The following is an 11,316-nucleotide window of genomic DNA, read 5'->3' as shown; positions in this document are numbered from 1 at the left end:
AAAAAAAAAAAAAAGATGTGGGGTACAATTCAGGATTAGATATACAAGTAGTCATCATACAGACAAAGTTTGGGCCACACTTTGGTCCCCACTTTGCCATTTTTAGATCAGATATGCTTATTGATGTTCACCCCTCACCTCAACCCCAGAAGTATCCCACCACTGCTAATCTTTTCTTATAGTATTATGGTAAATGTTCAGGGTTCACTTATGAGTGAAAACATGTGGTACTCTGTTCTTTGTTTCTGTGAAGATTACTGAGTATGATAGACTCTAAATCCATCCAAGTTGCTGTGAAGTCCATATGTTGGTCCTTCTTTATGGCTGCATAATATTCCATTGTGTATATGTACCACATTTAAAAAATCCAATCCAGTTTTGATGGGCAGCATAATTGGCTCCATGTTTTTTTGTTTTGTTTTGTTTTATTTTGAGTTGGAGTGCCACTCTGCTGCCCGGGCTGGAGTGTAGTGGTACGCTCACGGCCACTGCAGCCTTGACCTCCTGGACTCAGGTGATCCTTCTGCTTCAGCCTTCCAAGTAACTGGAACTACAGGCATATGCCACCATGTCTGGTTATTTTTGTATTTATTGTAGAGACGAGGTCTCACTAAGTTGCCCAGGCTGGTCTCAAACCCCTGGTCTCAGGCAATCCTCTCGCCTCAGACTCCCAAAGTGGTGGGAGTACAGGATTGAGACACTATGCCCATGTTTTTGATACTGTGAATAGTGCTGCAGTAAACATGCATGTGCAAGTATATTTTTTTGTAGAATGCTTTGAGTTCCTCCAGGTATATATCCAGTAAGGGGATTGCTGGGTCATATGGAAGGTCGATTTCTAGGTCTTTTAGAAATCGCCACACAGTTTTTCAGAGTTTGCACTAGTTTGCATTCCCACCAGCAGTATAGAAGTGTTCCTTTTTCTCTGCATGCTCACCAGCATCTTTTGTTGTTTGTTTTTTTGATAATGGTCATTCTTACTGGGGTTAGGTGGTATCTCAATGTGGTTTTGATATGTATTTCTCTGATGATGAGTAAGGCTGAGCACTTTTCATGTTTCAAACCATCCTTTACTGGCATTAAATTTTCTACGTTTAGATACTTTATCTTCCTTTTGTTTTAAGTTGTCATATGACTTTGCTTTTTTGGAATATTAGAGTCTAAAGATATGCCTTTCTTATGAGCAGTCTTGAATCCACATAAAAACTGCATTTTTCAGACTGGGCATGGTGGCTCATACATGTAATCTCAGCACTTTGGGAGGCTGAGGCAGGACATTGCTCGAGCCCAGGAGTTCAGGACCAGCCTTGGCAACATAGCGAGATATCATCTCTACAAAAAAATTGAGAAGTTAGCTGGGTGTGGTGGTGCATGCCTGAAGTACCAGCTAGTCAGGAGACTAAGACAGGAGGATCACTTGAGGCCAGTGATTTGAGGCTGTGGTGAACTATGATTATGCCATTGCACACCAGCCCGGCTGACAGAGCGAGACTCTGGCTCCAAAAACAAAACAAGAAAACTACATTTCAGTACAAGATAAAAAGGCATTTTGTAAAAAGTGCAAAGTGTTCATAACTGCTGTCATAGCTGCACGGATGGCTTTACAGATTTCCTTTTTCTTTTTTTTTTTTGAGTTGGAGTCTCCCTCTGTCACCTACGCTGGAGTGCAGTGGCATGCTCACAGCTACCGCGGCCTTAGTCTGCTAGGCTCAGGCAATCCTTTTGCCTCAGCCTTCCAAGTAGCTGGGGTGTACCATCCCGCCTGGCTAATTTTTTGGTTAATTGTAGAGACGAGGTATCACCAAGTTGCCCAGGCTGGTTTCGAGCTCCTGGGCTCAGGTAATCCTCTCATCTCTGCCTCCCAAAGTGCTGGGATTACAGTCAATAGCCACCACGCTCAGCATTTTCCTTTTTTTTTTTTTTTATAGTGGTCCTTACACTGAATTCATTTTTCTTAAAATGGCAGGCAGCAGAAGCTGCTGACCTCAATCTGTGGTATATATCAGCAATTCAACTTTTTCTTCTAATGTGACTTTTTCTGTTTCTTGGGAGCACTCCTAGCATCACCAGTGGCACTTTATATGGGTCCTATGGTGTTATTCAGAGTTTCAGGTATTGCACTGAACACGATGAAAAATATGTGAAAATCACAGCAGAGCACTTTTTATTGTGATATGAAATTTACTGGAAAGAAGAACTCATGCAAAGATGATTAATGCCACATGGTGTTTTAGCTGGATACAACCCTAGAGCTCACTGCAATAGCAACAGTGGCTTCAAAATTACAGTAGTATAACATCACTGCACTTAAGTTTATGCAGTTATGATTCAGTTCTGCATTTTTTTTTTTGAGTTGGAGTCTCACTCTGTTGCCCAGGTGGCATGCTCCCGGCCACTGCAGCCTCAACCTGCTGGGTTCAGGCGATCCTTCTGCCTCAGCTTTCCAAGTAGCTGAAACTACAGGCATGCGTCACCACACCCAGCTAGTTTTTAGATTTATTGTTGAGATGGGGTCTCACCAAGTCGCCTGGTGTTGAGCCCATGGGCTCAGGCAATCCTCTCACCTCAGCCTCCCAAAATGCTGGGTTTATAGGTGTGAGCCACTGTACCCGGCCTAATTTTTTTTTTAAATTTATTGTAGAGAGGCAGTCTCCCCAAGTTGCCCGGGCTGGTCTCAAACTCGTGAGCTCAGGCAATCCACTTGCCTCGGCCTCCCAAAGTGCTGAGATTACACGCTGAGCCACTGAGTCCAGCCAGGTCAGAGCATCTTAAAGAGAGCTCTAAAGTAACCCTTATCCCACAAAAAGTACCCATCCTGCCCCGAATATAGAAGGTAAAGCAGATATGATTCTGGGAGTCAGTTAATATATAGTATTTCTTGGTTGAAGCTATATGTTTGCTTGGATGTTTATTTTGAGTAAATAAAAACAAAGGAGTTACTTCTTTGTCTTTTCTTGTACACAGAAATTGGCATACCTCCTTTTGTTTTGTTTTGTTTGAGTTGGAGTCTCACTCTGTCACCCAGGCTGGAGTGCAGTGGCACGCTCACGGCCACCACAGCCTCGACCTGCTGGGCTCAGGTGATTCTTCCACCTCAGCCTTCTAAGTAGCTGGAACTACAGGCATGAGCCATCATGCCTAACTAATTTTTTGATTTATTGTAGAGATGAGGTCTCACCAAGTTGCCCAGGCTGGTCTCGATCCCCTGAGCTCAGGCAGTTTTCTCACCTCAGCCTCCCAAAGTGCTGGGATTATAGGCATGAGTCACCATACTGACTGTATTTGCTTTTTTCCTGCTCTTATAATTATTAATATATCTAGGGAGATTATGGACAAGTTATTCTCTTTCTCCCTTCTGTGTAAGCAATATTAAAACAATGATTAATGCATTTGATTGATTGCAGAGGCTATACTATGTTTTCTTTTGATAAACAAAAATATTGGTATGATGAAGCATGCCTGTATTACTGGTTTCATCCACGGAGAAGCAAACTATCATCTCATGGCAAGCTTCTCAAGAGTTACAGAATGGAGCTACAGAACCAAAATTAACTACAGAGGTATGCAGTATGAATTGCATTTCAGCAGTGGCCCTAGCTTAGCTAATATACACTGAACTTGTCTTGGATTATAGATCTAGTCCCTTTTTTAATCCTTAAGTAAACCAAAAAAGTCATCTTACCACTTATTTGTCCTTTATTTTCCCACCATTGAAAGCTTACTTATTCTGCTTAATTTCTCTGAAACTTAATTTCTCCAGTATAGGCCAGGCTTGGTGGCTCAGCCTGTAATCCCAGCACTTTGGGAGGCCGAGGCGAGTGGTTTGCTTAAGCTTCACGGGTTCAAGACCAGCCCGAGCAACTTGGTGAGACCTCGTCTCTACAATAAATAAATAAATTAGCTGGGTGTGGTAGCATGTGCCTGTAGTTCTGGCTACTTGGAAGGCTGAGGAGGAAGGATCGCCAGAGCCCAGCAGGTCGACGCTGGGGTGGCGGTGAGTGTGCCATTGCACTCCAGCCTGTTTGACAGAGTGAGACTCCAATTCAAAAAATAAAAATAAAAATAAAAATTTCCCCAGTATAACCTAAGTGTGTCAGACTGTGTGAGTCCTTAACGTCCTTTCTGTTGATTGCATACTCTCTCTGGTGTTGTGTTTATAAGCTATGCATTTATAAACAAAAAAGCAGCAAGACCAAAGAAAGGAAGGCTCTGGATTATCAGTTCAAATAATCCAAACTGTGATTTACCAATTTAATTTCAGTGGCCAATATATATATATATTTTTGGTATTTCTGTGGGTTTAAGGTGGTGGTAGTTATATGGGTGAATATAAAATAGCTTTGTGGAGTTTTGTCTCTAAAAATTTGAAAACTTTGATTTGATTCCAGCCTGTTTGTAGTACTGCCTGTGGAATGTTCTCTGTGTTTACCAAGTGTTTGACTACTTCGTTGTGGTCTAAATGTATAAATGAGGTTAGGTATGAATATTGCTAACCTGACTTCTTGTTGCAGACAAAACTTACCTGGGGCCCCTACTTGTGGTTTTACATGCTTCGGGCTGCTACATCAACCCTCTCAGGTATTGCTTTTCTGTTTGAATATTGTATAATTGCTGTAATATGCTCCAGCAACAGGAGCTTTGCTATGAGATGTTTCCAAACAAAACGAGAAACAATAGGGAAATAATCGCTGTCCTTGGAAGCTAGCTAGTATTGAAAGGTATTAATCTAACTTACACTTCACCTTGAATGTCCTCAGCTTCCAATGTATTGATAAAGGAAAGGACTGAAAAATGACAATATTAGTTTAGATATGATTTTCCTGTTCTTAAACCTTTTCTATTAGCAGCTATTTTACTACTTTGTCATTTGGTTTCCTATTGGTATTGTTCTCCTTCTGTCTCACTGTTTATTCTAAAGCCTGTATTATATATAGTTCATTTATATTTTTATTTCATTTCTTAAATTGAGATATAACTAAGTCATTTGAAGGAAATAAATGATCAGTTTATGACTTAATGCTAGTTTTAAATATAGGTTTTAAATTATAAAGCTGTATTCTGCTTCCAGTTTTACTTTATTTTATTTTTTAGTTGGAGTCTCACTCTGTCACCCAGGCTGGAGTGCAGTGGCACACTCACGGCCACCGCATCCTCGATTTGCTGGGTTTAGGTGATCCTCCCATCCCAGACTTCCAAGTAGCTGGAATTACAGGCACGTGCAATCACGCCCGGCTAATTTTTTTGATTGATTGTAGAGATGAGGTCTCACCAAGTTGTCTCAGCTGGTCTTGAACCTTTGGGTTCAGGTAATCCTCTCTCCTCAGCCTCTCAAAGTGTTGGGATTACAGGATTGAACCATTGCACCCAGCCTCTGCTTCCAATTTTAACTCCCTCATAGCTTCTGTCACTTTTTGCTTTTTATTAGGGCTGTTGTGAGTAATAATTGATTCAACATTTACTGAGTGCTCACTATACTCTAGGTGGGCTAGTGTAATGGAACGAGCATGAGCTTTAGATTCAGATTGATATTTGAATTTTGAATCTGCTTTGTTAGTTTAAGCAAATTCTTTAACTTCTCTAAGCTTAAGCTTTCACAGTGCCTGGCACATGGTAGACACTCAGTGAGTATTATAGTAAAAGCATTCCCTCCTCCAGCCCAGTGATAACCCCTCTTCTGTGAGTGTACCTTTTTTTTTTATTAAAGAAATAGACATGTGGCCAGGTGCCGTGGCTCAGGCCTATAATCCCTGCGCTTTACAAGGCTGAGGTGAGGGGACTGCCTGAGCCCACGGGTTCAAGAACAGCCTGGGAAACTTGGCAAGCTCTCATCTCTACAATAAATAATAAATTAGCCAGGCATTGTATCTCGCACCTGTAGCTTCGGCTACTTGGAAGACTGAGGTGGAAGGATCGCCTAAGCCCAGCAAGTTGACAACCCAGCCTGAGTGACAGAGAGAGACTCCAACTAAAAAAAAAAAGAAGAAGAAGAAATAGACTTGTGTCAGATATACCTGGTGATAAGTGCTCTACTAGGGATAGGAACAGACTGTTGTTGGAGCTCAGAAGAATCTACTAATACTCCTTGGAAAAATCAGGGACGATATACAGAAGAGAGATATATTGGGTTTCTATAATCTTCTTGAGGGCAAAAACTGTAACTCTTGTATTCCTACTGTGTCTGACACTTAGAAAGTGCTCAATAAATGTTTAAGGAATTGTATAAGTCTTTTAACTTTTTTTATGTTTAGTGTGTGACTTTCTTGGAGAGAAGATTGCATCTATTTTGGGCATCAGCACCCCAAAGTACCAGTATGCCATTGATGAGTACTATCGGATGAAGAAGGAGGTGTGTCTCCTTTTTACTTTTCTTGGTTGAATTTGGTTTACTGTGGACTTGACGGGTTGCATAATGAGCATATATATTCTCTAGCTGCCTAAAAATAGCTCCCTTATGCTAGACATTTCATTCTAGAGTCATTAACCTCTTTGAGTCATTAATTTTAGAATTCTTTAAAACTGTAATTTTCCTAGGATCTAAGTGCAAAACTAAGCTAGATTTCATTGTGCTAGTGCTATATGTAAGGTGCCTTATATATATTATTTAATGCTCTCACACCTCTCTTTGGATTATTATTCTCATTTTAAGATGACGAAACAAGATTCAGTCTCTGTATTTAGGGCTCATGGACTGGGTGCAGGAGAAGTGGAGTAGGTTTGATGCAGAAAAGCATAAGTACAATATGGGCTTGTACCAGTTGTCAGTGCACAAAGATGTGAGTGCAGTTCTGTCTGAAGAAGGTGAGTCTTAAGGTGTGGGTGAAATGAATTAAAGAATGAAAAAACTTCAGTGCTTAAAAGTCAGGTCTCAAGAACCAAAAGGCCTTAATTAAAAATCTGCTTCTGCCACTTATAACTTTGTAACCTTGGGCAAGATACTTAACCTCAATGAGCCTCAATTTCCTTATTTTATAATGAGGAGAATTCCAGCATCCATGCTCAGGTTGCTCTATGGATTACATAAGTTAATATATACATTGTTTAGTATGGCACTAGTGTATATTGGTGAGCACACCATAAATATTAGAATCTCAAGCAAATTGAGGGCAGCAGTTTAGGTAAGACTAGAATATAGAGGCATGAAGGTATATTGTGTGTTTGGGGAGATGGCAAAAATAGTTCATCATCACTGGAGTATAGTGTACGATGTGGGTTGCTGGAGGTGAGTCTGGAAAGGTCAGCTGACTTTATATTTGTTATGTGGTTTCAAACGTGTTTTATGAACACGAGTTTTTTTTTTAACACTTCAAGTCTTGTTTAGAGTTTCATTACCTCATCTGGACTATTGTATTAGCCTCTTAAATGGTCTCTCTCTCTTGTTTATTCTCAAGCAAGCCCGAGATGAATCTTCTAGGCTTACTCACTCTGTACTGACTATTGTACTACAAGGTCCAGTATAAATGCTACCTCATCAATGAATTTAGTAGTTCTGACACTATAAATTACTCTTTCTAAATTTCTATAGTGTTTATTTATTTGTCTTAATACTATTTTTATATGTATGAAGTTTCCTACTAGATTGTAAACTTTTTGAGGGCAGAGAGTGTCTTATCTGTATATGCGTATTAAGTACTTACAGGAAAACTAACCATGCTATACTATTTAACTGAATAGGCTAGGCTGACACCCTACAATTGAAGTGATACAGTATTAGCTAATTTTTAATTTAGATTAGACTTAATCTGAAAAAAAAACATAACCCTTGTCGAAGTTAATTCAGGACTCATTTAAGCTAAGTAGTGCTGGGCCGTATTTGAAAAAATAACTTCACTTCCCTTAAAATATTTTACAGTAGTTATTTCTTCATTTTGAGAACAGGGAAAGGGACAGCATATCTTAATTAGACCAAACTGAATCTAACATAACACTAATGTTTGGTTTTTTTTAAAAAAAATGTTTGTAAGTTGATAGTGGGAGAAGTAGTATTATATCTTTTTGACATTTATATTTAAGCTATACTTGATTATTCACCCTCTGTAGGAAGAAGAAGAAGAAGAAGAAAACAGGATGTCTGAAGAAGCAGAAAGACAATACCAACAGAATAAACTGCAGACTGATTCCATTGTTCATACAGATCAGCCAGAAACAGTAGTATCCAGTTCATTTGTGAATGTCAATTTTGAAATGGAGGGAGACACTGAAGTAATTATTGAAAGCAAACAAAATTCAGTTTCTATCCCACCATAAAATGAGATGACTGTCAGACTTCAAACCCATACTAGGAACTTTCACATTCTGTATTCAGTGGGACTTAATACAGTTATTTATATTTTAAATTGTTATCTGAAAAGGGAAAACGTTTCTTCATACTTAGGCTATATCTAGCAAAAGCCAGATCTTGGTTGGGTGCAGTGACTCAAGTCTCAACACTTTGGGAACCCAAGGCAGGAGGATCACTTGAGGCTACCAGTTTGAGACCAGCTTGGGCAATTTAGCAAAACCCCATCTCTACAAAAACAAAACTAAGAATCAAAATTCAGACCTGAAACTTGGATATTGGTACTGTTTCTCTGTGTGCCAAATTAGTGCTTTGATCTTTGACTTTAGAATAATCTTTTTAAAAAAAATTAAGAACATCCTAGAGCCTTAATTGCCAATTACAAAGAGTTAAATTATCAAGCTTGCCTTTGTTATCTGTGCATTTGTTTAAAAAAAAAGGTTAAGGCTAATTAGAACTGATAATCCCACAGTCTCAAATTAAAATGAGGATTTTTTTCTCTTAGATTTTCTAATGTTATACCTTGCATTTATATATCTAACCATTAATTCACACAAAGGATGGTTTGCTGTATAATAAAGGGAGCAAGGCAGAAGCACTTTGAATTTTCTTTCATTGAGAATAACTATTTTATGGAAAAGTTTGAGTTTATAACACCAAATATTAAGATAGGTGTCCATTTTTAAATGCAAGTTACTTGGTCTTGTATTTTTTTCAGTTACTCAAATAACTAGCTTTGAACGTAATATTAAAGGTGCCAGTTATGCAATGAATTTATTAATGTATTTGTGCACAAGTGTACATGGCCTCCTGGTTATGACACTCATTTAGCCTTTAATGCTATAGATGGAGTAGTTTATGGGGGAGAGGAAACAGAAGAGATACATATTTAACACCATCAGGGGCTGTTAGATATTGTACAGGGTGCAGTGGTATCCTAATGAAGTTACCTAGCATTCACCATTTTAAAGTAGCAACAGTAAGATGGACAGTTTACTTGAACTAGGTTGGCTATTCTTCTACCTACTGTGTTATTTGCAAACCTTACAAAGGTATATAATATAAAGCTGATTTTGAAAATATTCCTAAATGTGTGTACAGAATCTTAAGATATACCTGTATAACTTTGATTTATATAAACATAAGTAAGGAAGAATGTGTAGAGTGTTTTAGAAATGTTGATCTTAAGTCTTTTCACAAACTTCAAAAGAGCTTTCAGAAATTAATAGTTAATAGCCTAAGTTCAACTAAAAGTTGAAGAATTTAGGAAGGATAATTAAACTTTTCATTAGGAGTCTTCAATTACATGGATTCATTATGGTGTTTCATAGTAAGTGATGGTCATCTTTTTATTCATGGGTATAAACACTATAAATTTTAGTGCTTAAAAGGATCAATCTTCAGATAAAATAAATTATAATTTACCAGTAGTTCTAAAACATGTTAACCTGACCTCTTGTAATTTGTTTTTAACTTCATTTGAGATAGTACCTCTCAGATATTTATCAAGTGAAGGTAGGTATTTCTAAAGGTGACCTTCTGAATCTTCTATCCTAGAGGCACGAGTATCTAAAAGAATTTACCTAGAAACTTTTCTGATTGTACTAGAAGGAATATAGTGACTTATGAAGGTTATATGTTTCTTGAATTTTATTTCTGATACTTGTCCAATAATGGCCAGTTTATAATGTTTATAAATACAGTTATTCACTGTGCCTTACATTTTTATAATTTTATTTATGCAAACTGTAAAATTTCCCATAAATGCATTAAATGGTTTGTCTTATTTTAAGCCTCTCACTTTTTCCTACTTCCTTTTCATTCCTTTTGAGAATTACTTTTTCTTCTGGATCATAGTTCATGATACTCTACCTTCTTCTAATCTTTTATCTCATGAAAATTAAATACAGCCGGGCTCAGTGGCTCAGCCTGTAATCCCGTGCTTTGGGAGGCCGAGGAGAGTGGATTGCCTGAGCCCGCAAGTTCAAGACTCGCCTGGGCAACTTGGTGAGACCTCATCTCTACAATAAATCAAAAAATCAGCCGGGCGTGGCATTGTGTGCCTGTAGTTCCAGCTACTTGGAAGGCTGAGGCGGAAGGATTGCTGGAGCCCAGCAGGCAGAGGCTGTGGTGGCCGGGAGCGGCCACCGCACTCCAGTCTGGATGACAGAGTGAGACTCCAACTCAAAAAAAAAAAAGAAAATTAAATACAACAGTTGGTATAATTGAAGAGCCTTTACACTGAATTAATAAATTCTCTAACAAAAATCCTTAACACAGTGAAGTTTTGTAAAATGTAACCCTGGTACAGGTTAATAAAATTAGACACGTTTTGGTCGGGCTCAGTGGCTCAGCCTATAATCCCAGCACTTTGGGAGGCCAAGGCAAGTGGATTGCCTGAGCCAAGGGTTCCAGACCAGCCTGGGCAACTTGGTGAGACCTCATCTCGACAATAAAAAAAAAAATTAGCCGGGCGTGGTATTGCACACCTGTAGTTCCAGTACTTGGAAGGCTGAGGCAGAAGGATTGCTGGAGCCCAGCGACTACAACTCAAAAAGACTAGACACATTTTTATAACAATGATTTTCATGAAAGTAAAATAGCCAGGCGCCTTTGGGAGACTGAGGCGAGAGGACTGCCTGAGCGCAAGGTTTTGAGACCAGCCTGGGCAGCTTGGTGAGACCTCATCTCTACAATGAGTCAGGAAAAATTAGCCTGGTACAGGCCTGTAGTTCCAGCTACTTGGAAGGCTGAGGCGGAAGGATCACCTGAACCCGGCAGGTCAAGCCTGTGGTGGCCATGAGCATGCCACTGCACTCCAGCCTGGATGATAGAGTGAGACTATGACTCAAAAAAAAAAAAAAAAAAAGTAAGTAAAATATTAGTTTGAATACTTTTATTTATTTATTTTTGAGTTGGAGTCTCACTTTGTCGTCCAGGCTGGAGTTCAGTGGCACGTTCACAGCCACAGCAGCCTGGACCTGCTGAGCTCAGGTGATCCTTCCGCCTCAGTCTTCCGAGTAGCTGCAACTACAGGCACA

The 11,316-nt window shown here is 39.1% G+C and overlaps 1 protein-coding gene across 1 annotated transcript in view; it reads left to right on the top strand.

Annotated features, from left to right (window-relative positions):
* Positions 1 to 10,072, top strand: part of FAM177A1 (family with sequence similarity 177 member A1) — a 33,255-nt gene extending 23,183 nt beyond the window's left edge. Inside the window, exons 3-5 of the mRNA XM_008071458.1 lie at positions 4,512 to 4,578; positions 6,249 to 6,346; positions 8,038 to 10,072. Coding sequence (XP_008069649.1) covers positions 4,512 to 4,578; positions 6,249 to 6,346; positions 8,038 to 8,244 — 372 coding nt within the window. The 3' untranslated portion in view covers positions 8,245 to 10,072. The remainder of the gene's footprint in view (positions 1 to 4,511; positions 4,579 to 6,248; positions 6,347 to 8,037) is intronic.
* The last annotated feature ends 1,244 nt before the right edge of the window (positions 10,073 to 11,316 follow it).

Source organism: Carlito syrichta, unplaced genomic scaffold, assembly GCF_000164805.1.
Source record: "Carlito syrichta isolate Samal-C Ts95f unplaced genomic scaffold, Tarsius_syrichta-2.0.1 Scaffold314334, whole genome shotgun sequence".
NCBI lineage: Eukaryota > Metazoa > Chordata > Mammalia > Primates > Tarsiidae > Carlito > Carlito syrichta.
Note: the sequence above shows the minus strand (reverse complement) of the source record. Positions and strands in the feature narration are given on the sequence as shown.